The sequence below is a fragment of the Furipterus horrens genome, unplaced genomic scaffold, assembly GCF_987537825.1.
Source record: "Furipterus horrens unplaced genomic scaffold, mFurHor1.1.pri manual_scaffold_6, whole genome shotgun sequence".
Taxonomy (NCBI): Eukaryota; Metazoa; Chordata; class Mammalia; order Chiroptera; family Furipteridae; genus Furipterus; species Furipterus horrens.
Window position 1 is genome coordinate 128,333,146 of NW_028327176.1, and position 26,868 is coordinate 128,360,013.

The 26,868-nt window shown below is 38.5% G+C and overlaps 2 protein-coding genes across 5 annotated transcripts in view; one reads left to right on the plus strand and one right to left on the minus strand.

Annotated features, from left to right (window-relative positions):
- Window positions 1-5,411, plus strand: part of DOP1A (DOP1 leucine zipper like protein A) — a 119,511-nt gene extending 114,100 nt beyond the window's left edge. For 2 of the 4 annotated variants that reach the window (XM_090279619.1, XM_090279622.1), the window contains 3 exons: window positions 1,741-3,403; window positions 4,310-4,415; window positions 5,039-5,411. In XM_090279619.1, coding sequence (XP_090135745.1) covers window positions 1,741-2,046 — 306 coding nt within the window. In that variant the 3' untranslated portion in view covers window positions 2,047-3,403; window positions 4,310-4,415; window positions 5,039-5,411. Of the gene's footprint in view, window positions 1-1,740; window positions 3,404-4,306; window positions 4,416-5,038 lie in introns of all 4 variants that reach the window. The other 2 variants (XM_090279620.1, XM_090279621.1) reach the window with 2 other exon arrangements.
- On the minus strand, window positions 2,766-26,816 carry PGM3 (phosphoglucomutase 3). The gene is made up of 13 exons (XM_090279623.1): window positions 26,706-26,816; window positions 24,685-24,890; window positions 22,959-23,143; window positions 21,764-21,831; window positions 17,437-17,570; window positions 15,764-15,959; window positions 11,436-11,593; window positions 10,586-10,669; window positions 8,468-8,566; window positions 6,704-6,817; window positions 5,658-5,780; window positions 4,326-4,499; window positions 2,766-3,209 (listed from the first exon to the last, which is right to left on the minus strand). The coding sequence occupies exons 2-13, from the start codon at window positions 24,886-24,888 to the stop codon at window positions 3,120-3,122; spliced, it is 1,629 nt and encodes a 542-aa protein (XP_090135749.1). The 5' UTR covers window positions 24,889-24,890; window positions 26,706-26,816; the 3' UTR covers window positions 2,766-3,119.
- Window positions 26,817-26,868: the final 52 nt, after the last annotated feature.

The following is a 26,868-nucleotide window of genomic DNA, read 5'->3' on the forward strand; positions in this document are numbered from 1 at the left end:
GCCCAAGCTCAAACATCTTTATTTTTAAAATATATTTTATTGATTATGCTATTATGGTTGTCCCAATTTTCCCCCTTTGCCCTCCTCTGCCAGGTACCCCCATTCCCTCCAGCAATCCTCCGCTTAGTACATGTCCATGGGTTGTGCATATAAGTTCTTCGGCGTCTCCATTTCCTATACTATTCTTAACATCCCCCTATCTATTCTGTACCTACCAATTCTTCTTAATCCCTGCACTTTTTCTCCCATTCCCTTCCTTCCCCCTCCCAGCCGATAACCTTCCAAATGATCTCCATATGTGATTCTGCTCCTGTTCAAGTTGTTTTTTAGATTTAGTTGTTGATGGTTTTGAGTTTGTTGTCATTTTACTATTCATAGTTTTGATCTTTTTTGTTATCTTTAACATTTCATGTAATAATGGCTTGGTGATGATGAATTCCTTTAGTTTTACCTTGTTTGGGAAGCACTTTATCTGCCCTTTAATTCTAAATGATGGCTGTGCTGGATAGAGTAATCGAGGTTGTAGGTCCTTGCTTTTTATCACTTTGAACACTTCTTGCCAGTCCCTTCTTGCCTGAAAAATTTCTTCCGGGAAATCAGCTGACAGTCTTATGGGAACTCCTTCGTAGGTATTTTTCTGTTCTTTGATTTGGGCGTATTTCTTTGTCTCCTCAATTTGACAGCCTCCTTGTGTTTGTTTCTGTGTATTAGGTAGAGCTGCTTTACCTAATACAGACTCCCTTAGTAGCATGGCCTATTGCAGAAGAGGCACCCATCTGGATGAATGTCGCCTTGGTTGTCAGACTTCCATACAGCTCGATATTCTGATGAATCTGGGTGATACTGGTTTTGTAGTCTACTTAATTTTTGCTGTTGTGCTAGGAGGCAAAGGATGTTTATCTATGCCTCCATCTTAACCAGAAGTCGTATTTAGTTCTTAATACATTTTTCCAGATAACCTAATGTCTAACAACTGTGTTCGTTTTAGTTGGCTTCTCATACTAGCTCCTCAGTATACAAATTACCTTGTGTTTATTTAGTTGACAGAATTTTCACACATATTCTCATTTGACTTTACTGCTGCAAGGTAGATTTCCCCACTTTATAAGTGAGGAACCTTTTTGTATCTGGCCCAAGGAGACTACACAGTAAATAAATGGCAGAGCCAGGACACTAACCCTGTAACTGATTCAATTTCAGCTTTCCTCCCCACGTTTAGCACAACACAGAAATAGATAGCAGTCTTTTTTTTTTTTTTTTTTTTTTTTTTGCTGACAATACTTATTCACTTTTGGCCCTCCTACCATCTTGTGGCGAGTTTAAGTCACTTGGTTAAAAGGGAATTAACTGATTTACTAATGGTGAAATGTGTAAGAAAGACCTCTGTCCCTTCCTAGCCTTCTTCTGTAGTCATTTTGTGACCCAGCCCTGCTTATATTAGTGGGAGTCCAGAAACCTGGGAGCTTTTTGAGTATATGCAAAGCACAGAATAAGCTTTTAACATCTGACTCTCCCTAATCAAAACCAGTTAGGCTAAGCTTCTTTATACTAGTGTTACACCCCTCTATATTCATTTAATTACTGGTACCAAAAGCCTCGGTTAGAAGCAAGAATGGTCTGGAATGAAGATGCGATGTCACCATTAGTATGATTTAACTGTTTGCTAATGTTTATACCCTTTTAAGTATTCTCGTGTACTGCATCGTCTGTTAATAACAATTCCTATTCTGTTTTCTGCAGAAAAATCCAGAGGAAGACAGCTCAGGGAGAACGTTGGGTTGGGAGCCAGGGCACTTGCTGCTTACTATCTGCACCGTGCGCAGCATTGAGCAGCTCCTGCCGTTCTTCAACGTGCTCAGCCAAGTCTTCAACAGCAAGGTTACCAGCCGATGTGCAGGACACTCAGGGAGCCCCATCGTCTACTCAAACACCTTCCCGAACAAGGATGTGAAACTGGAAAACCACAAACCATTTTCCAGCAAAGCCAGGCAAAAAATAGAAGAGATGGTAGAAAAAGATTTTCTGGAAGGGGTGATAAAAACTTGAGTACCACAAGCGGTTCCATTTAGTTTAAATGTAAATGTAATCATTTAAAACAAACCTTACTCTGAGTTGTATAGTTTTTTTGTATGTAACAAAACATATTTCAGGTTGTAGTTAATTTAAATATTTGTAAATAAGAGCAAATGTCTTAGTGTGGCCTGAATCACGTTTAAATATTGTTGGCTCATATTGATTATGGTGCCTACGAGAGATCTATATATACATATATAGTCCATTGTTTTATTGTCCCAAGTTGTCTTAAACCTGCAAAATACACACTGCACATTTTTTTCTATTGGTTTCAAGCTTCGCTTAATTTAGATTGGTTGGGGAGTTTTTTTACTTCTGTTATTAACCACGTTTTAGTGTCAGAATGATGTCACTTCTCTATCAGAGGCTTGGCAATGTATTACAGTTAGTTTCCTCCCACATACCTTCACTAAGAGGGGTGAAGAATAAGGGAAGCCTGGGGTCTGCATCCTCGTAAGTACGGCAGGAGCATCTCCACCTCAGGACAGAGATGCACAGCCTCCAGTCAAACCTGAGCTCCTGGGGATGGTAATGACAGAGGTAAGTCATTTAAGAATCGTTCTGAAGACTTTGCTGTGGAAAAATTTGTTGTATAAAGTCTTCTCCACTCTCTCCACCCGTATCAACAGTGGCAAAGACTGCAAAATGACACCCTGGTTAGATAATGGCAATAGAAAAGACATCCCAAGGTGTTGGTAATAAATAAGATTTAATTTTCAGCAGCCCTCGTGAATTTTTCCAAGCATATATTATAAAGTTAATGACTGAATCATACATATAAGGTCCAATATTTTACATTAGTGAGAATGAAACTAGAGGTAAGTTTCATTTTTAAAACACTGAATTTAACAAGTATAAAGCTTAGCTATTTCCAAAGAATTACTCTGGTAATGTTTAAGAAAAACAGTCAGATCTAGAAACAGTCCAGTAAGGTACAGTAAACATTATGATTATAAATGTGTTTGAACCTATCACAATAAAGGCAGTACTATTATTTTGTAAAAACTTCTTAAAAATCCAGTTTCTCAAGTATATAAAACTTGTCTTCAGAAACCCAGTTGGGGACTTTCTCCAACTCCTCCAGCCAGCTGAAATACTGCCAAGCTCACTTCATGGGCAAGGCTATCCGCACTTTCCTGAAAATTACATGAAAAGTGATTAGATGGAAAAGCAGCATCTACCCAGTTACTTACACCTTTGAGGGAAGGGGAGGGAGCTTCCTGATTGTTTCACTAACTTATTAAAATGAAAACATTTCTTTTTCATCTTTCAGTAGCAAATTCCAAGACCCTCAAATAAATGAAAAACAAGCCAAAGTCCTCCAAATAAGGTATGTTCTTAATCAGATCAGATAATAAAATTATTTCAAAACTGAATAAATGTAATGAAACCTAGTGGTTGAAGACAAGGCCACAATTATCCAAAGAATACGTTATCCTATGAGTAAGTTACTCTTAAGGCCCTGGATGTCCTTTCCTTACCCACCTTATAGTGAATAAGTATATTCAGCTAAGGCTTCTGCAAAAAGGCTGCCAGCTACTGTATAAATTAATGGAAAAGGTCTCCTTCAGAGTCCCTATGGAATCTAGATTTTGCCTCTGCTGTGCACACATTTTTATCAAGAGTTTATGGTGACAGAAAAGACTGTATTGAGAGGGCAAACTGTAAATATCTAGACCACAGAGTCTTGACCCTATCACAAAAACAACAGTAGCACAGAGCAAGGCTGTCATTTAAAGGAAATATTTTGAAAAACAAATTGAGAGTCCAGAGACAAACATGAATTTTAGGCTGTTTGGGTGATGGTACCATTCAATTTAGAAATGAACCTCCAACCTGGTTGTTTTCATAAAGCAACAGGATTATGTTTTTATAGGAGAAAAATCAGATAATCGATTTCAGGCTATGTAAGTTGAATGTGTACAACTAAGTACCTACTAAGTTATTCATACCACAATTAGAATGACACTTTCAGGAAGTGTAGAGTATATCAAAAGAAAAATATTTAAGGAAATAAACTAAGTGGGTGTAATTTCATTCAGATATATAACTACTGTTGAAAATAATTTTGTAGTCTTAAAAGGAACCTAAAAGGCTCTGTAAACAAATACAAAGACGGTAAATCCTTAATTATCACAGTGAGATCCCAATACTATTAAAATAGTTTTCATTACCTACTACAACCCTCCCACTACCAATGTTGTTATTAGACTCTCATTACACATTTTTTCAGCAGAACTGTACCAGCTTACTTGTGAGTCTGCTTCTGCGTATACTCGGACTACATCTTCAGTACCAGAGGGCCGGACGAAAGCGCGGGAAAGCTTGTACTTCTTCACCAGGTTGTTGATTGCCTCCTGTAGTCCTGGGGGTGTGACCACTTGCCTTTCAGCATCGGTGGTGCTAATAACTTGCCTGTCTGCAACCTATGCCAAAGCATTTCATATTTGTTATATTTCACTCTCTTTTAGATGCTTAACCTGTTCCCAAAAATCCCCACCAAAAGATTATGGCCATTTCATTTTAACAACAGAGCTACATTTCACTTACTGTACCACAAAGTACAACACAAAGAGTGAAGTTCCAGATTAAGCATACAATGAAATTGCATTAAAATTTTACTATTTTCATTTCTGCTAATATCAGGGTTATTAATATTTCCACAGACTATTACAGTTGCCACTACATTAATGGCTACAAAATACTATATGACTTAAGTCATTGATCAAATAATATTAGGTTGCCACTTATCCTTTTTTTAATTACCTATTAAGAGGGTCATGATGAGAATCTCCTAAATATGCCAAAAACTAATGTGAACAATCAGCAGACATTTCTGTGAACTCTGCATTTTATCTTTCAAAAATCTGTTTCTTAATGTGTAAACTAGTATAAATCTATATAGTAATCAATTAACCACTTATCTGAAATCCCTTTAAAAATTTTTCTCCCTTTGAACCCACAGGTTTCTACTCAGCATCTTGCCTCAAGAATGATAAATATTTTCACTCAAAATGATAGGCTATCCAGGATTTACTTCAAAATAACATGGGGATGTGGAGAATGTTTACGGCAATAAAAATCTGTTGAATCTGCATACATAGGGGTTCATTATTTTGTTTTTTCTATATGCATGTTTTAAAAAAGATTTTACTTATTTTTAGAGAGAGGGGAAGGGAGGGAGAAAGGGAGAAAAACACCACAACTCAGGCATGTGCCCTGACTGGGAACCAAACCAGCAATCCTTTATTTCCCAGGCCAGCACTCAGTCCACTGAGCCACACAAGCCAGGGCTATATGCATGTTTTAAATTTTTCATAATAAAATTTTTAAAGTAATATGTGTCATTACTTATAAGTTTGGAAACCAAATACTTCTCAAACAATACAATAGTTAAGAGCACTTTATAATTTTTAAAGATATGAGAAAATAGAGTTAGATAATATAAGGCATTATTTTCTATGTAATATGTATGTATAGAATGAAATATGACACTTATAAAGTGAGATTTGAAATAATAGGTTTTAATTTTTAGAAAAGATATAATTTTTAGAAAAGACATAATTTTAAGCTCTTGCTCCCACCTTAACTTTGAGCTGTCTGTTTGGAAGATCCGTATAGAGAGCATCCCACTGTTGTACTGTCAAGCCTTTTAGAGCCAAGATTGCCTCGATCACCAGCATGTCAGAAATAGCATCACCAGCTGCCTGCAAGATGGTGAGAGACAGTGGAAGAGACTGCTCTGATACAAGGAAAGCTAAGATGTGACTGTGTCTTAGAAAACCAGTCTCAGGCTCCTGTGCTTCTTCCTCTCCCCATGCAGCCTTATTAGCTGGTGTGGATAAGTATAAATATGAACATTAATGAGGGAAAGAACTAAAATTAGCTCTTGAGAAATTTGCCTTTAATCATCTTCCTTAGCTATAAAGTGAAATTAGACTGGATAACTCTTAAGGTTCCAGCATTAACATTCTATGATTCATTTTTTTTTCCTTTATAACCAGAGGTAGTACACCATGATAGCACCTTGCAAGGTAGTGAAGAAATATGAGCTTTTATGGAAGACATACCTGAAGTTGAAGCCATATTCTGCCACTCAGTAGCTTTAAGCTTTTGTTTCTTCACATGAAGTGACAATTATAATAACCTTTCTCCCTGTGTTCATGCAAGGATTACAAGACGAGGTACGCAAAGCGCCCAAAATGAAAAAGATGCTCAATGTTACTCCCACCATTTTGCCATACCCTATGCTTTGCTTGGTCCTCCATGGCCCTCGGCTACATTCCAGTCCCAACAATCTGACCCACGTGAGACAACCAATTATTTTTCCTGAAATTCCTTGAGATGATAGATTTAAAAAAAACACATGTTTAGTCATAGATACACTCAGTAGCTGAATCTAGTGTCTCAAGGTGGAAGCTACTCATTATACTTGAAAATTTTCATTAAAAAATGCAGGGTGAATGAAGCACATGAATGTTCTGTCACTGACGTGTCAGTGTAAGTCTCAACTCTATGTACCACTGTTGTGAGGAAGCACCACTTTCATTTCTTTTATACAGCCCACTATTCTGTCGACCTTCTGAATAATGTAAAAGTAACCAAGAGCCCACCACACCACCAGTTCTACCTGGTTCAGTAGGTCAATGACATTTTCAAGCATCTTAGCAGCTTTCCTTTTCTTATCTTCTAATTCTTTTGCTAGTTGTTTTATCTTCAGTTCAGCAGCTTTACTAAACAATGCCTGCAGTGAAAGTGTACAGAAATCACAAAACTATTCCAGACCCAGTCATATGTACTATCATACTAGCTATATCACTTTTGAAACTCAATGAATTTGGAGGAACTAAAGGGAAAAATAATGGCAGTATTATAATGTACAAAATCAATATAAGATCAAAGCAGCACCCAAAAGATATTACTAGGACAAAAAGTTGCTTTATGGATTATAAAACTGGTTATCAAAATTTGAAGAGCTGCCCTGGCTGGTGTGGCTGGTTGGAGCATCAACCCGTAACCGAAGGCTGTGGGTTCGATTCCCAGTCAGGGCAACCAATTAATGTTGCTCTCTCTAAAAGCAATGAAAAAATGTCCTCAGGTGAGGATTAAAAAAATTTTGAAGAGCTGGTTACAAAGAGAATACCACCGTGGCAAAGGTGTTCACATACATAGGTTCATTACATTTGCCCCTCAGATAAACTGGCTCTGCAGCCAGGTTCCTTAAGCCTATCTATCCATTTTACCTTGATGAACATAATTCATTGCAACTAGTATATATTTTTTTGTCCCAAAGTTAAGGATAAAAGCTAGGCAAAAGTAGAAAGAGCGTTCATATTGATCACATTATGGCAAACAGTTTCATAAATATTAATTATACAGCATGCTCCTCAGGATTTCTATCATTTTTAAATACCTTGGCCATGATTTCAGTGCCCTCCGAGGCCCAATACTAAGGAGTAGCAGACCATGATTAGCCACTTGCTGAAATACTTTGTTGGTCAGCTAAGGTGCAAGTCAGTCACTTGTTTGACTGAAACACAGCCATACCCATTTGTTTACCCTGCCCAGCAGAGTTGGCCAGTTAGTTGCAAGAGACATAGTCTCAAAGCCTAAAATATTTACTATCTGCCCTTATGTTTACTTACCAACCCCTGCATTAGGTCACTGAAGTTATATTTTCCTTGTATTTTCTAAGAAGGTATTTTCCTTCTACTTATATTCATTGCCTCTAGGAGCCAATTTTGAAATTAATGAGGAAACTTATTTGACCTAGATAACTATTTGTGTTGGCCACCTTAAATCCATGTATGAAATGAGGTGAAGTATAAAACATTTAAGGAAAAATTATGAACCTTATGAATATACTAAAAACCACTTAATATTCCTTCAATTTGTGAATTTTATGGTAGATGAGTTATGTCTCAAAAAAACTTTAAAGCATTCTGTCTGCTAAGAACACCAAAAAATATATGTATATGCTTATTGCTAATTACTTTAAGTTCACTTCTAGTTGTTTATAACTTAATTCTCAAGCTATCCAACACTTTTAAGTTTACCACACCTACTGTACTTCCCTTTTATCCCCTATGGCCAGCTGAAAATAATATATTAAATGATGTATATATAATCTGCTTATAAAAAATTAAGTACATTTTTTATAAGAAACTATACTGTAAAAACAAATTAGCATTATTTCTTCACACTCAAAGAAATATCATTACAATCTAAAAGAGCCAAAGTTCCACAACACATAAAAAATATATGTTAACCAAATAATCAAATTCTACCATGATTCCAATATTTCTACAAAGTAGAATATTACTCATAATTACCCAGATATAGAATTCCCATCATAAAAAAAGTGTCAGCTAAAGCTTTAATTAAGAGAACTTACTGTGCCATGCCCATTTGCTTCAAAATAAACTCCAATATCAAATTCTTGAGCCTTCTGGTGCAGATGTTTTACACCAGTTTTAGTACAATAGACGGGTATCTATAAGGCATTTTGAAAAACACAATGGCAGTTATTCAATCAGCAAATTTACTGCTTACCAACCATCCAGGATTACAACAGAGAAAACCTGGAGCTTAATCTAGTGAGGAAGACAAAGCAATGAAAACCAGCGTGGTTACTATGGGGAAGAGAAGGCACTTAGATGCACAAAGACCCAGGAAAAGCCAGGTGAGAGAGACGAGGGTCCCCTTATAAGTTAACGATAGACTACAAGTGGAGGGGTGACACGATTCGTTTTAGACAGCTCAGTTTGGCTACAGTATGGAGAGGGGCTCTGAGCAGGGGTCTGTCTGCAAGCTTTTACTATAAAGGGCCAGATAAATATTTTAGGCTTTGCAGGCCCTATGGTCTCTGTTACAAATGCTCAATTCTGTCATTGTCGTGAGAAAGCAGCCACAGACAATGCAAAAACAAATGAGCATGGCTGTGTTCCCATAAAAGTTGATGAACACGAGGCAGGTTGGATTTGGCCCACAAGCCACTGTTCGTTAACACTCTGCTTAGAAGGTCTATTAGGAGTTTCCTAGGACTAATCCCAGTAAGAAGTTATGGTGGCTGGACTAGCAGCAGTGGCTAGAGAAAGACTAATAGATCTGATAAAAATGGTTAAGAAAAAACTAATAGTACAAAGCTGAAAAAAAAAAGATCCAGATCAAATAAGAGAGACATCTGATTGGATTTAGGAAACCTCATATATCATTAGGGCTAAAAGTACTTAATCCATTAGAAAATGGTTGTAAAGTAACAGTTCTGACATATTCAGTACCTTAAACGGTATCTTACCTATAAGAATTTTTTTGTTTTTTAGATTTTATATATTTATTTTCAGAGAGGAAGGGCGGGAGAAAGGGAGAGAAACATCAATGTGTGGTTGCCTCTCGCACGCCTGGAAACCAGGCATGTGCCCTGACTGGGAATCGAACTAGCAACCCTTTGGTTCGCAGGCCAGTGCTTAATCCACTAAACCATACCAGCCAAGGCCAAGAAATTTTTAAGACAGAAAATTGTAATTAAAATGCTAAAACAACTCCAAGTACTGAAAAGTCCCCATGAAAGGCAGGCAACTGGGCTCCAAATGGCGTCCCTTGAGTCACTTTACTGTAATCATATACAGGGTAGGGCAAAAGTAGGTTTACAGTTCAAATGGAAACTAATACAATGATTAATAACCAGAATAAACTCTTGTTATATGTACTCACAACTATACCCTACTGCTGCCTACTCTTAAATAAGGTCATAAAATCCAGCCTCCAGATGTGCTTAATTGTGCCTAGCTACTATTGCTTTTACATTTTAAACCAGTAGCCAAGACTTAAAAAGGAGGACATTCCCATGAAAAGTCATGCTTTCAGCTCCTCTTGAAGAATCAGACTTAAGGTGAGAACGACTGGCATGGGCACACTCTTCCTAATCCCTATCTACCAGCTGTATGCATTCACTTCACCTACCAAGATCCTACCGGAATCTGACTTTGACATTCCTGCTTTAAAATGAATGGAAAGGCAAAAATAACTAGCAAAATGCAAGCACTTAAAAAGGGATAAACAAAAGTTGGAAAATATTACAGTAGCTAGTGAGAAAGAGAGTAAAGGCAAACGGACCCAACTTTGGCCATAAACTCTAACTCTGCGTTAGAGCAGTGGAGTACGGAGTGTGGTCATCTGGTGGGCACTGGGGAAACAATTGGAACTGAAATCAACTAATCCATAAACATCTCCACAGAAGAAGAGTAAGCAAACAGTTTTAGTACTGAATAAGCATCAAGCCAGACTTGTGATATATGTCTCAGGCAATCTGCAAAATCAGAAAGTAAGTCTCTTTTTGCATCAGGGACAATTCAATTTTTTCTTTTGATTTCTATTTACTCTTGCATGGACAAAAGCTCAATTTCATGCACTACAACTTATTTACTTTTATGAGGGTATTATTTTCCTTACAGAAATAACTTACAATAGATTTTAATTAAGAAACTACCAGATAATGGAAATGGTTCAGTACCTTCATAACTTTTTCAAGATACCGTGTTGAACTTCCATTTGCATATGCAGTTTGTACAACACCAATATTCAAATTTTCTCCAATCTAGACAAAAAATAATAATTACCTTGAATCAAAAGTAAAGGCACTACAAAAACATAAAATTTTTTTAAAGCAAGCAACTAAAATACTGCCAAAAAAAAAAAAAAAAAAATTCCCACTACAAAACCAAGTTCTAAAGGATGATGAAGTTATCCACAAATTCAACAGTGCTTTGGTTTATGCAATAAATGAATTAATGAAAATTTACATGTAGGCCAGAAAAAAAAGGTAAAATCCTTTAGGGCATTATTTAAAGCAATTCTACAAGGAATTCTTTATAAAGAAGCCTGTGGTTTCTTGATCTTTATCTCTAGTTTTTTATATAAAAATACTGAATTCTCGAAGTATACCTTTTCCAGATCACAATAATTACTTTCCATTATATCTTATAAGACTAGCCTGAGTTTTCCAAATGAGCAAAACAAAATAAATCTCCCATAGGATATTTTCTGTTTAAACTTGAGGCTTTAGGGAGTTATGGTGGAATTTCCATTATTAAAGTGTCGATTATGAAGAAACCATAACTTCATAAAGCTTCAAATCATAAAACTTTTCCAGTATAAGGAAGAAAAGAATAACTTCGGATTCCAAAACCTGTTCCCCAAAGTTGAAATGACTACAATTACCATTTCTTTCTGTACTTTCCAGCCACAAATGTAAGAAATTGCCCCAAAATTGTGCCTTTGAGACATTCAACTGACTGCTGTAAAACTATTTCACCAGTAAGTCTTGTTTTGAAGGGTAGCCAGCCAATCACTCCCCACCATACCTCCAACAGGAGCTCTTTAAGGAAACTGCTAATGAGTGTTGCTATCTTGTCTCCATCTATGAGATGAAAGTGGCCATCTGCATCATAGTAGTAGTAAACAATTCTATCTGCATCTCCATCAAAGGAACAGCATCTTTCATTGGACTTAATTTCCATTCCTAGCACACAGAATAATTAAAAATGCATTTCAGTCTAAAAAATGGGAATACAACTCAATATAAAAAGTTTTGTTTTTTCCTTATACTAGTTACAAAGAAAAAATTTTCACTTAAGTATCAAAACTGTCCTTATGTGTTCATTACATGTAAGCCTGTCCACTATGATTATTCAAGAAGTATTTAAAATTATCCTTCAAAATAAAACCAAGGTCTTAATCTTTAAACAGTAGGCAGGCTTATTGGTAGTCTGTGCACAGTAAATTCTTTCACAGCTAACTGAAAGGAAGCATTCAAAAACTATCTATGCTGAAACATGACATAATGCTAAAATAAAATTCCATTTTATAAGCCAGCTGGTTTGACAAGACAGGTTCCTATATAGTTTTTTGAAAGCTACAAGTATTTCTGAATGTAATTTATCTAGTTCTACAATACCCATTACATATAAAAAATAATCAGCAATAGATGACGTATGTGCTTTGATTTAATACGGATAAGAGTGATTTTTATTCACATCATAAAAAGAAAACACTGGTAATTAAAAATGCAGAATTATACTTCCAATCAAGATGGCAGTGTAAGCAGACATGGCTCACCTCTTCACACAACCACATCAAAATTATAACTAAAATATAGAACCATCACACAGAACCATCAGGAAAATCAAGTTGACAATTACAGAATTAAAGAAACCACATCCATTCAGATTGGTAGGAGGGGCACAGTTGTGGAGTGGGCTGGTCCCACATCCATGTGTGGTGGATAAAAATTCAGGAGAGATACTTCAGGAGTGAGGAGTCTCGGCCCCACAACAGGTCCCCAAGGCCAGTGCCAGGAAGATAAGTCCCCACAACTTATGGCTGCAAAAACCAGTGGGGATTGAGTTAGTGGAAGAAACTTCTGGGGCCCCAAGGTGTTCCTCTTAAAGAACCCACACATGGTCTCACCTACTCAGACTCACTCCCTCTGAGCTCCAGCATGAAGGTAGCAGCTTGAAAAGCACCAGTGGAATACAGGGACAACCTGAAGTGTCTGGCATCAAGGCAAGCAAAGGTCATTGATCCTTTTCTAAACCCTACCCCCACAGAGCCACCTAGCTGATGCCATATTTGAGACTCCATCAATCTGACTAATACTGTTTGACCCAACATGGAGATCCCCAGAGACTCTGCCCAACCCAATTTATGGGCCCATCTGACCTGCTTTTCCATATGAATGGCTGGTCTTGGCTCATGCTTCACAACTTCCTAAATCCTCTCAAACAAGCAACAACTGGCCTAGCACTACCAGCAGCCAGCTTAGATTCACAGCTGGGCTTTGCCTGGGAATTTCTAACCCCAGCACAAGCAGCAGCCATCTCAGATTGCTTTATAGCTCAGTCAGGGTGCCCCCAGCAAAACACAGGTGGGGGCTGACCTTGGTCTGCACCACCCACGAAACCCCAGGGCCTGCGCACCCACTAGACAGCTACAGACCATAATGGAGCACCACCACCCTGCCCCTGCACAGATGATTCTCCATAGAGGGTGGAGGTTGGTAGGCAGTGGTCACAGCCAGTCCTTACAGCTGACTGGCCTGGGTAAATCTCTCCTATTGATCTGCAACAGCAACCAAGGCTCAACTACAAGAAGAGGGTGTACTCAGCCTACATAGAAGGCACACAAGTTTGGGTGACATAGGAAGCTGTGCCACTGGACCCTACAGGACACCTACTACATTAGGCCATGCTACAAGGCAGGGAGTCATAGCAGCTCTACCCAATATGCAGAAACAAACAGGGAAGCTGCCAAAAAGAAGAGACAAAGAAACATGGCCCACATGAAAGTATAGGTCAAAACTCCATAAAAAGAGGTAAATGAAATGGAGATAAGCAATCTGTCAGATGCAGAGTTCAAAACACTGGTTATTAGGATGCTCAAGGAACTTAGTGAGGACCTCAACAGCATAAAAAAGATCCAGTCAGAAATGAAGGATACACTAATTGAAATAAAGAACAATTTACAGGGAAACAAATTCAGCAGTGCTTTGGCGGATGAAACCAAGAAGCAAGTCAATGATTTGAAACATAAGGAACCAAAATACAACCAATCAGAGCAACAAGAAGAAAAAATAATCCTAAAAAATGAGGATAGTAGAAGCAGCCTTTGGGACAACTTCAAGCATTACAACATTTTCATCACAGGAGTGCCAGAAGGAGAAAAGAAAAAGCAAAAAATTGGAACTATCTGACAAAATAATGAAAGAAAACTTCCCTAATTTGGTGAAGGAAATAGACATGCAAGTCCAGGAAGCACATAGAGTCCCAAACAAGATGGATGCAAAGAGGCCCACTCCAAGATACATCATAACCAAAATGCCAAATGTTAAAAATAAAGGATCTTCAAAGCAGCAAGAGAAAAGCAGTTATCTTCAGAGGAGTTCCCATAAGACTGTCAGCTGACTTTTCTAAAGAAACTTTGCAGACTAGAAGGGATTTTCAGGAAATACCAAAGTCATGAAAAGCAGGGACCTGCAGCCAAGATTGCTCTAACCAGCAAAGCTATCATTCAGAACCAAAGGGCAGATAAAGAGCTTTCCAGATGAGAAAAAAAACTAAAGGAGTTCATCATCACCAAACCACTATTACATGAAATGTTAAAGGGACTTATTTAAGAAAAATATCAAAATTATGAACAACAATATGGCAAAAAATACTTATCCATCAACAATTGAATCTAAAAAACAAACTAAACAAACAAGAACAGAGACAGAATCATGGAAACAGAGAATGTTTTGATGGCTACCAGATGGAAGGGTGGGGGAGAATGGGTGATGAGGTGAGGGGATTAAGAAGTACAAATCAGTAGTTACAGAATAGCCATGGGGCTGTAAAGCACAGCACAGGGTATTGAGTAGCCAAAGAACATATGTGCATGACCCATGGACATGGACAATGGTGTGGGGATGGCCTGAGGGAGTAAGGGGTGCTAAGTGGAGAGGACAAAGGGGTAAAAGTTAGGACAACTATAATAGCATAATCAATAAAATATAATTAAAAAAATAAAAACACAATTGTAACCAATGAGAGAGTTTATCTGGAATATGAATGTAAGGCTGACTAAAGGATACAACACAAGCTTCATGAAAGCCAGGTCTTATGCTTTTTGTTCAAACAGTAGCCCCAGTGCCTACAGTGAGAGAAAAAGAGCTCATGATTAAGAATGGATAATCAGGGACAGAGAACGACATTGTCAGCGAAGTAACAGTCAAAACTAGCAATTCAATGAAAAGGAGCTTAAATTGGTTAATTGAAAATTAAAACGCTTACTATAGTGAGGCAGAAAATAACCTCAATGAGAAGAGGCAACTGAATGAGATCTGTGGAGTTCTGAGGAACGCATGTCCTGTCTGAAGGGGTTGGGAGCTACTCCACTGCAGACAGTTAACGTGACGTGAGAATGGACATTTTCTAATTTTGGTAAAGAGAAGCCAGATTCCAATATTTAAGTAAAATTAAAGCATTTTAAATGGTGATAATTAATGCAATAAAACACACAGACACATACAACAGACCAAACAAAACTCATCTGCAAGAGAGGCGAATAATTTCGGATACATAATGTAGCTAAATATAGAACATCTCTTATTACGATCACAATCTGAAGAACAGTCTTCCTCCTAACATGACCACTGTGGAAAACACTGATTTTGGAAACAATTAAAATTCAGCAGTTACATTCTCTTTCTATAGTGTATCTAATTCTAAAATGAAAAATAATGCTACTTAACTACTGCTATCCTTTACATCAGTGATTCTCAAGTGTAGTCCCCAGACCAGGACTATTAAAAAAGCCTGGGCACTTGACAGAAATGCAAATTCCTGTGCTATACAAACTCTATCCCAGACCCACAGAATCAGAACCTCTGTGGTAGAGCCCAGGAATCTGTACGTTAACAAGGTCTCCAGAATCAAACTCTGATTTTGCTTCCCCCACCAGAATCCCCACACATTGTGAGAAGCCCTGTGGCTCACAGGCAGAGTGTAGTCCATGGCACTGATGACTGGGAAGATGTCCAGATGTCTACACATGGCATATCAAAAACCTGCTACACGAGTCTACATGCATTTGGCCACTTCTGTTTGTAAATGAGGTTGGTTTCAAAGATCTAGAAACAAATTTTTTCACATACCTTGTGGAGGTTTCTGATGACTTTTCACAAAGTCAGCCCCACATAAATGATTGAGTTTCCCTTTGGTCCCAACATTGAATAGCTGAAGTGACAGCTCCTGGGAGAAGTAGGGTTCCATATCTCTTAGCCTCAGGGCCCCTATGCCGTTTGCACAGTCAACCTTAAGTGATCGATATTCATCTCTACTGCAGGAAGCCTTAAAATGAAAAGACACAGGGAAGAAAAATTTCCAGTTCTCACGGTAAAAGTGAAGCATAAAACATTTATACGTGTATTTAAAATCTTCCATTATTTCAGTTAGCGCATCTGTTTTGAACCAAGAAATAACAGAGTACACACATTCAGATGAAAATCATAAAACATCAAAGTAAAATTTTTTAATACATTTTTTGAACACTTTGACATTGGAACAGTTTCAGTGATTGAATGACTTATGGAAATGGAGCTTGTTAAATAAAAATTTTACTTTTATGGCTGAAAGTCTTAAAAAGGGTTTATTAGGCCATTGCTAGACTAAAAGAAAAAGACAATCTTTCTTGGGGCACTGAGTCTAAAACCCCAGCAACACAACTAGCTAGAAGAGACAAACATGACTACCACTGCCCCATAGTTTTGCAGGTGTTTTTAAACACCACGTACAGGGGAGAAAGAATGTAAACTGTTCTGAAAGGATGTACATTAGCTATAGACAAAGGGGATGGGAGAAGGTGAAGTGGGGCAGAGTCCAAATAAGTGTTTGCTCCCTTGGATAGGATGCGAGCAAGTCTGGGAAGTTCATGTGTAAATAAGAAGCAGAGATTCCTGGGTTTTGAAGACGCCTGGCTATTCTCTCCTTAGAATAATCACAGACATAGCACCTGGAAATTAAACTAAAGTCCCAGCAGACACACTTGAATGTGAACCATTTTTTGATAGCTGATCCATAGCTATTAACAGGCTAACCGTTCTCTCTCACTCTGGACACTGTAATGTAGAACATTTCAGACTTTATTTTTTTTGGGGGGGGTCAAGCTGATCAGAATTAGCCCCAATTAAGCAAGATCCCTTAAAAATAATATTATAGTCCATATAACATGACAGTCTTTCAAATGTGGGAACGAGCATATATAGAGAATAAACAGTAAAAACATTTGTCATTTTCTTCATAGCATATAACACCACTGGGCATTCTGTTTGTTCTGTCAGTCTCCTTTCCCAATCATCCTTACCTCAGGATATAAACTCTGTAAGAGCAAGGCCTTTGTTTTAGATCACTGTGCCTGACAATAACATACACTCAGTATTTGTTGATCAAGTGAATTATATTCTCACCCAGGTTTAACAAGCCAATATCTTTAACAAGGAAAATATTCTCAGAAGTAGATGCCTCAAGTGTGATGCCAATAACACCTACTTGCTTAAGAGTAAATTCACCTGAATGTGTACTAATTACCACAAGAACACTACCATGTTTGTTCCCCCAGTGATCTCAGCATGCATTACATGCCTTGCCAACTAAATGCCCACACAAGGTTAGGATACAAGGGCCAGACCTGTGTAGCCCTGGAAAATAAAAGATAGGCCAAATTTTTGGAAAACGGAAGAGGAGTGAAAAACTATGTAATTACAATAAATTATTCAATTGATGTTATTTCCTTCACTTGCTTAAATTCTAATCATATTCAGATTTTCACCTGTTTGGTCAGCTCCACAAAGGCCTTAGAGAGTTTCTGGTAATACCCTTCTATGGTTGCCTTTCCATACTGGCCATTGGTATTTCGACAGTACACCATGTAGTGCAGCTGGGGCGTCGTTAGAAGGCCATAGTCTGTCACAGAAATACAAGAAGCAGTTTACCACATTTCTTAATAAAGAACAAGCAGTTTAAATGGATTCACGCTGTAGGAATTTCAGGGTGCCAGAAGATATCTCAGAAAACACAAAATGCTAACTTTCAAACAACACAAATATCCACTGAAATCATTACAAATGCATGTCACACTGTGGTACTGTCCTTTATAGTAAGAAATAAATATTAGGTCTTTGTCCCCATTCATGAAAGAGCTTCTAAACCCTTGGAATTTCTTCAGGAAAGAGAGCAATAAGGTGTCTTTTGTTGTATTAAAAAAGTGACATCTGGAAAGCCCCTAGGTAGTCTCAGAGTTGCTTGCCTGGGAACCAATCACATGACCAGAGGGCTGGCACTTTCAGCTCTCCCCCTCCACCCGCCAGCTCCAGGGAGGGAAGCTAGAGGGCTGGAGATTAAGTTCAATCACCAATGGCCAGTCATTTAATCATTCATGCCCATGTAATAAAGTTCCCAGAAAAATCCAAAAGACCAAAAGAACAGGGTTCTGGGTTGGTGAACATATGGAGAATGGAAAGTGGCAGCACAGAGGACATGGACGCTCTGACCCCTTTCCACATATCTGGCCTCAGGCATCTTTTCATCCTAGCTGTTCTTGAGTGAAATCCTTCACAATAAACTGCTCACCTGGGGAGTAAAATGCTTCTCAGTGTTTTATGAGCTGCTTTAGCAAATTAACCACACCCAAGGAGGGGACTGTGGAACCTCCAGATTGGCCAGAAGCCCAGGAGACTGGGAAGTGAAGTGGGTGGGGGATGGCAGTCTTATGGGACTGAGGTAGGATCGGGCACTACCTCCAGGTAGATAGCGTTAGAACTAAGTTAACTGCTTGGTGGTATTAGAAAAAATACACATCAGACACAAATTCAATTTTAAAAGAAATATGAACTACTATTGGTAGCAAAAAAACACTCAGTGTAGCCAATAATAAAAACAAATACAGAAACGTAGTAACTGAGTTCTATTTCCACTAACATTGCAAACTACATAATTAAGATAGACACTCCTAAAAACAGCCAAAAATCCTACATAAAATTTCTTTTTTAGAAGAACTACAGTGCCAACATGTTGCAGAGGAAGTAGGCTAAAATCTATATAAACAGAGGAACTCCAAGATTGGAGCCAAGGAAACAAGTTTTATTCTCTGGGCATTCCTCAAAACTTGAAATTGAGCTATGGTTTTCAGTGCAACAAAGTCCATGTTGGTCTAACACGGGGAACCCAGTAGAAGAGCAGGCCCTCATGAAGCTGAGGCCCCAAAGGACTATTCTTCAGTGCAAGAAGAGTGTCAAAAGTGAATCAAAAGTGAGTCAAAAGCCACACACCCCCTACCCCCCACCCCAGGAAAGCTGTCTTGGAACTCAGCACAGCAGAGAAAAAAAACCCTGGCTGAAGAGCTACGAGTATAACCGCAAGCACAGGCCTCCCATGGGCTTCCAGGCCAAACCCCCATAACCACATGGGTCAAAAAGAACCTTGTAATCCACAAACCATGTCATCAACCAGTCAGGTAGTACTCCCTGCAGAAGCAAACACTAAACTCTGCCAGAGAAAGTTACCTTCATCATAAACCTCAAAAATATTCCACAAATAATTTTCCAAAAATAAACCCCCCAAAAAACAGCTTATTGTAAAAAATCTATACACACCAAAAAAGGCACCACGAGCAAGGAACAGGAGAATTAGCAGAAATGGGCCAGCATCCAATAAATTTTCAATGACTAAACCTGTCAATGGTCTTCCAAGTCATACACTTGAGTCTGTACTAGAGGCAAAGTCATTTTATTCAGTAAGTTCTTAAGCCCTGCAGTTACAACAGAACTGGTATTTTATAAAGGCATCTTTGGCTCTGGTAAAGGATTAGATGAGAGGAGACAGAGAAACTCAAAAAAGTAGGTAAAAGCTTAGACTAGCTCAATGGAACTGTATAAGGAGGGGAAAACACTATTTCAAAAGGCATACTAAAGGACAAAAATTTTGTGACCAATATCAAAATTATCAAATAAACATTTACTAAATGACTATACACAGTTACTCAATAAAAAGCACAACTATGTATCCCACTGAACAACCTAGAAACATAGAAGCCATTCTTTACAGCTCTATCCTCATCACATAAAAAAAATCCTTTAAATTAAATATTAATTTCGTATTTTTCCATTTTCCTTGCTACTGTCACGCTTGCACAATCTCTTAGCTGGTCTCTTTTCCTGTCTTACAACCTTCCTATCTCTCTATACGAGTGCCAGAATGACTGGCTTAAAATGAAAACATGATCACACTCCTATGCACAAAATCCTTCAGTGGAGTCCCACTGTATTTGGAATAAAACCCACACCTTTATCAGGACCTGTAAGGCTTGAATGATTTGGCCCCTGCTTACTTCCCCAATCCTGCCTTCCACCAGCCGCCACCCCCCACTCTCCCTGTGCTACAGCTCCACTAACCTTCTTTCATCTCCTGAAATACCCTTAAGCTGAAGAGAAAAATGAAGGATAGTTTAAGAAAATAAATTCAAAAATATTTAAATTAAAATAGTAAAAAATAATGGTTCTAGAGAGAAAATCAAAGTGCTGAAAATATCAACTATTCTCGGCATGACAGAAAGAATGCAGTTTTGGGCAGACTAAATATAGAGAAGGGGCAGGCCACCTAGTGGAGGCATCACTCTGACCCACGCATTACAAACTACAGGCTGAGCTGTTCAGCGGGTCTTGGAATCCAGTAAGACACACTAGCATTTTTGAACTTTCTAATGAAACAGGTGAATGCATATCGTGTAGTATGGGTAAATACTATTTACTGAAACTTTTACTTCAGTTATACACACAAGCACACATACACACATCATGATACCAAGTGGGTTTCTTTCTATGGATTGTGATGTGCAGTGAAATAGACTACTGGAGGGTTGTAAGTAAAAGGCAATCAGAAATGTTTGATGAATGAATGAATAAATGAGTAAATAAAAGAATATACACAGCTGGAGCTGTGGCAGTAAAGATGATCATTCGCACATCAGGTAGAGTGAAACAGAGAAGTGAGGAACGGTCTTATCAAGAAGATGGAAGAGGAGCCCACAGAGAAGACCAATATGGAATAGTGGTGAAGGTAGCAGAAGCTTAACAAAAGAGGGAGGTCACAGTATAGAAAGCTATCAAGACATCAACTGAAATAAAAATTTCAAACTATAAATTCTGAAAGTTATTTTTAGGTCGCTGGTCCTATTGAGTATCTCACAAAGCTATGACTTCTCTCCCTAGAAACTAAGTGCATGTGCAGGGAACACTATGCACACTGTACTGAGAGGCATACAGGGTCCCTGCAGCTTAACCATACACTCCCCCACTGGTCCCCAGGCCCAGGATGAGAATTCCCACTTTTATAACCCCACTGGATTTAGCAATCAGAACTCAGATGAGTGTCAGGAGACACTTCCTTGGAGGGGCAAGGATAAAGAATGGCCTGCAATAAGCTGCATAAGGACTAGAGGAGCAAAGAGAGAAGCAAGCCAAGTGCACAAATGGAAGAGGCCAGGTTGACTGTGAAGGAAGGGAAGACACAGGAGCTGGAAAGGAGGTTGAAAAGGTCACAAGAAGAAATTTTTAAATGAAAAAGATCCAACACTAGGAAAATTCACCTCTAAGCACAGTGGAGTTATTGCATTCACAAGGGGCAAAACCGATGTAAGAAGAGGATTCTAGCCTCTGCTCTGTTGCATTTAATACTTCTCCATTTGTCAAAATTGGGGAAAAAGCATCCATCAAAACTTAAAATCATGATTATATGTAAACCAAAGATATTTTCTATCACTATGACGGTGACCAGCTATTAGAGAATACCTGATATTGACAAAACTCTGCTGAATGGACTTCTTCAAGTAACTTCAAGAAGTTTTATATCAAGAAATTCAGCCTTACCAAAGCTGTTTAAGATCAGTGTTTCCTATGTATTCTGTAAAACAAAATATTCATGCCCTGAATTTTTAAAAAAAATTTAAAAAATTTTAAAAGCTAGTATTGTGTATCTAGGAGTTCATTTTTTAAGAAGCTTTTTATTTTATTTCCAAACCTTTCTAAAATAAATATGTATTACTTTGTAATTTTTAGAAAAGTTTTTTAAAGATTAACTTATAACTCAGGATAACTACATACCATGAAATTGACCTCCTAAAACAGTGATGCCATCTATTACAGACTGTGAAAGTTTCTCACTGCTGGGCCTAGGAGAGAAAAGGAAAAAAATTATACTACATTCAATCCTGAAACCAACACAGTTGCTATTTCGGAAAGCAAATGCGGAAACTATGTGCTACAAATATCAGAATTATAAGTTCACTGTATTTGAACTCAGATGTGTCAAGTCTGAAAACTCTGAAAAAAATAATTTTCGTAAAGTAGTCTTTCACAATGCTATTTCTTGGAAAGATACTACCTTTTAAATGAATTTAGAAAATAGATATAAAGAACACTCTAATTACACCATACCGAAATACCTTTACAGGCTTGGCAATAACTGCACATACACTGTCTAAGAACAGTAACAAATACTGAATGTACAGGGCGCGTAATGAAGTACAGAGTATTAAACCACCAAGGACGCAGAACTCATCTTTCATTTCAAAACATCAGAACCTATTATCTATCCATCTGAAAATAAAGTAGATCATTATATAACTGTCTTGTAGAAAAAGATGTTCTATATTATTTAAACTAGTTAATAGGTAAGAGACAAATACACATACCTCTGTTTCAAAATACACTTTTAATCTAACACTTTACAGAAATATCATTTTGTAAAGGAAGGCAAAAGCTGCCAAATATGACAAATTTGTAAAAATAAATTGTTACTATTTTACAGTGAACCCCAGCATGGAAAAATAATACAAATATATGAAGCAACAGTAACACAGATTATAAAATAAATCTCTAAAAATAATGAGTTAAAGTCACATGTTCCTACTCTATAAGGGAAAAAAGTAAACCAACATAAGTAAAGAGGTGGGAGATATTAAGTGCTTCTCTCGTGCCAGGAAATACGTATTTTGCATCATTTCATGAACCCTCACCAAAACCCTGTATTAGGCCTTATCATCAACATTTCAGAGACGAGCAAAGGGAAGCTCCAACGGGTTAAAGTGTATAGTAAAGTGGTAGTGTCGGTGTTCGGCCGCTAAGAACACCAAGCTGCAGTGGTGACTTAGTTCCCACATCCTACTACAAAGGCCAGGTGGGAAGAAGCCTCTCAGGGCAGCCCTACTTTATTTCTTTCGATTTGTCATCGGCCCTAAAACTGAAAGTCATTTACAGAGTTCCCAAAGCTGCTTTTACCAGTAACTCGGACAGTCACCTGGTATCTCTCCCAATCACTACGAAGGCATCTCGTTGCAGATCCACAGCAGCTTTCTGGCTGATGTCCTGCAACACTCTCTGCATATCTTGTTCCTCAGCATTTGCCAAACAGGTAGCATGTTCCTCCCAAGAAGGTGCCAGCATTTCTCCGAAAGGGTCAACCAATTTGACACCATTGTCTTCCTTAAAAGAAAAATGGTAAGCCATCTGTGCATATTCAAAAGGGTAACGTGAGGAAGTAAACTCAAGCTCTTTTTTCCTGCACAAAAGACAGTGATGGCTGAGTAGCTTCACCAGTGACCCCCACTGACTGCCACGCTCTAAACTAGGCATTTTATACACATTAATTCAGTAAATCCTCAAGACCCCACATAACAATTTAACAATCCTAGTACTATTCCAATCTGAGAAAACAAAGATTCAGATCAAGTAATTTGCTTATGTTGATATAGCTAAGAAGCATCAGCGCTGATACTCAAAGACTACACTAGTTTTAAAAGGCCATCATCTGTGCGATAATCATCAATTAACTGAGTAGGGCACAGCCGGAGCAGAATGAGGGCACCCAAAGACCCTTCTCGCTGTGACTCTAGATTCTAAGCATGTCCTGGCCTGTGTGTCAACCAGTGGGTGGCATAGAAGCTGAAAACTGACTCCTAATTCTGTTCTGCCCAAATTTCTGGAAGAAAATAAAGTGTAGTTTAAGAGTGAATGTCAACTGAAGGAAACAGCTCAGAATAGTTTTAAGAAATTCTTCTGGAACTAGCAATAAATGTGAAATTCTGCCCACAAGTCATTAATCAATTACAGCAATTCAGACATTTAGACACTTCACACATTTAGAGATGCACATTTAGAAGTTGAACAAGCAAAAGTCCTTTTGTTTGGGGGGATGAGATTACAATCCTTAATTGATCTCACAGCTTGAATTTACTGTTGATTTAGCTAGAAAGGCAAAAATCTCATGCCCTAGCAACCAAACAAGCATATTATTCAAAATATGTACAGGGCTGGCAAAAGTAGGTTTACAGGTGTTTGTTTATATGGAAAATAATACAATAATTAATAAATAATTATACAAGAATAAATTGTTTTGCATACTCACAACTGTAAACCTATGTATGCCCCACCCTGTATTAGTGAGCTACAGAATAAAATAGTTTGTATCAAAAGGAATACTTTGATAAAAAATTGTCATAAACACTAACACATTGGCCACATCAATATTTTGCCCAAAGTTCACTTCTGGATCCCTTGAACCTCCTGTTTGGCTGTTTCTTCAGAACAGGAAATTATTCCCTAGCTATAAAAAAACCTGTCCAAAAATTTTTTAAATGCACTAAGTCTTTGCAAATGTTTGTTCTTCTCTTACCTTACCTCTGTTAATTTCCACTAACTTAATAGGGGTAAGACTTTTTATTACTCATACTGTGACAACACCAGTTTGGAAGGACATTCTGTTATTTCTCTAAAATGGATACTCCCCAAAAAATAAGTCTTGTTTCATCCTCTTCACACCCTCTAAAGACACATGCGCTAAATGACCACTTATTAAAAAAAAGTTAAGACTTCAAATGCAAAAAAAAAAAAAACAAAAACATAAAACAAACCACCAAGGCCCATTCCTAGAATCAGAATTTGTACTTTGGGTCAAACGGCTCAGACACACTAAGGTTTGGTCTTGTAAATAAAGGCTTGCTTTATCAGAGCACTAAATATATTACCTCAGGATTGTGTGATGCTGTGACCATGATTCCTATTGTAGATTTTGTCTGTTTTGACCTCAGAACAGCTAATAATCCCATGCGAAACATGACATGATCAAGATGCTCTGCTTTCGTTCGAAATCCAGCAGTCCCATACTGAAGAATGAGTCCACTGGGCTTGGCATGTAATGCAGAGTGTTTTGCAATAGCTCCTAAATCCATGTCTACAAAATTAAGAAACACTTTTCAGGCATATTAAGAAACCTTTAAAGGACCATTTGCTTCAAAAACTGCCACCCCAAACTAATGGACATGCCTCATTTTAAACCTCCCCAAAGAACCATGCTTAAGAGAGAAAGAACAATAAAATAGGTCCTAGGAGTTACCAGAAGATCTTGCCCCACTTATATCGTCACTCCAGGAGAGAGATCAGATTATCCCCCAACTCAGCCCCAGGGATATCCCTGGACCCAAGGCAAATTTAAAATGGTTCACTCTCAACTAAAACGAACGTTCCACACCTAGATTCAGATATTCCTATGAGATCAAAGATCACTTCATTTTACAAACGGGACAGCTTAAGCCTGGGCCTCAGTAAAATAAGCTAAGTTTACATGGGTAGCTAGCTAGTGACAATGAAGCCTAAAGTCATATCCTCGAAGGGACAGGCCTACATTTTCAAAATACAGTAGTCCCTCTTTATATCGTGGTTCACTTATTGCGGCCTCATTGTATCGTGGGGTTTTAAAAAATATTGCATTTAATTATTTATTGCGGATTTTTCGCTACATCGTGGGATTTTGCGGTACTGTATACGTATGTTGTTAAAGTTACGAGGTTCAAGAGTGTAGAATATGTTTAAGAACATAAATAATGTTTATAAAAGTATGGAAAAGGTTAATAAGGGACTGGGAACGGTTTATAAGTGTGTAGGAAGGATTTATAAAGTCTTAAAATATATATACTAAAATAAATGTAAGTTTCCCACTTTGAGGATTTTCACCTATCGCGGGGGGTCGAGAACGTAATACCCGCGGTAAGTGAGGGAATACTGTATCTGGGAAGTCTGTGCAGTTCTTTTGCACTTCTTCCCACCCTGCAGAGACATATTTCCAGATGAAAAGCAAAGGGTAACTGTCTCCTCTTCAATACCTTACAGTGGATTTTTCTATTTCCAATTAGCCCAGAGATGAGCAGCAGTCCCACAGCACCAGCCTCACCACCAGGCATACGTGGTAGATATTGTGGGTCTGGATACAGACAACCGCAGTAAAGCAAGTACGGCAATAAAGCCAGTCATAATCTTTTGCTAGTGGAGGGTCTTGCCTTCAATTTGTAATATATACATCTGTGAAGCGCAATAACTCCATGCGCTATAAAATAAAGTATGCCTGTATCGTGTTTTTATTGTCCTTAATTGCTTCAATGAACGAAAGCTGGAGGAAATGGTGGAAAATGTTTGCTTTTGTCCAGTTGGAAAAAGCTGACATCGAGCAAGCTAACTTGGTTCAGTGCAAAGTGATCAAATCTTTCACAAGCATGAAACCATTTTGCTAAAAACTGACTAGTCAGCAATGTATCATGATTATTCATAGGGCGTAAACCAAGCCCTGTTAAGCCCAAAAGGTCTTTAATAAAATGAGTCCGCCCCTTAATGCATTTTAGGTGCTGAAACTACTATCAATGGTTATGTGAACGCTTTTATTATAAGTATTTCCAAGTCCACACAGTGTCCACTCTGAAAATGTTAAGCGCCCCACTCCCTTCCATTCCAGCTTCACACCTCGTCTGTTCTCACCCCGTCCCAGCCCGAGACCTCGAGACTCCGAGACCCCTACCCAGGCCGGTGGACAAGACCGCCCAGTACGAGGCCCTCGGGCCGGCCCACCAACCGGCTCCCGAGGCGCTCCGGCGGGTGGGTGTGTCCCGTGCTGGGTCGGTGCGTCAGTCCGTTACCCTACCCACTAGCCTGTAAGGAGGCCGAACCCCCGTGGACCGCAACGTCCCGTTTCGGCGCCAAGCCGCGGGGCTCCGCTCACCTCTTCCAGAAGACTCGCTTGCACCTCCACTGTGCTGAGAGCTTGCCTCGCGGCGGAACGTGGGACCACACTGGAGCTCTTTCGGAACCCGCAGACGTGGCCTTGCGTGGCTTCCGGCTCATCGCCACGCCCCTCAGCCAATCACTGCGGGGGAGGGTTCTCT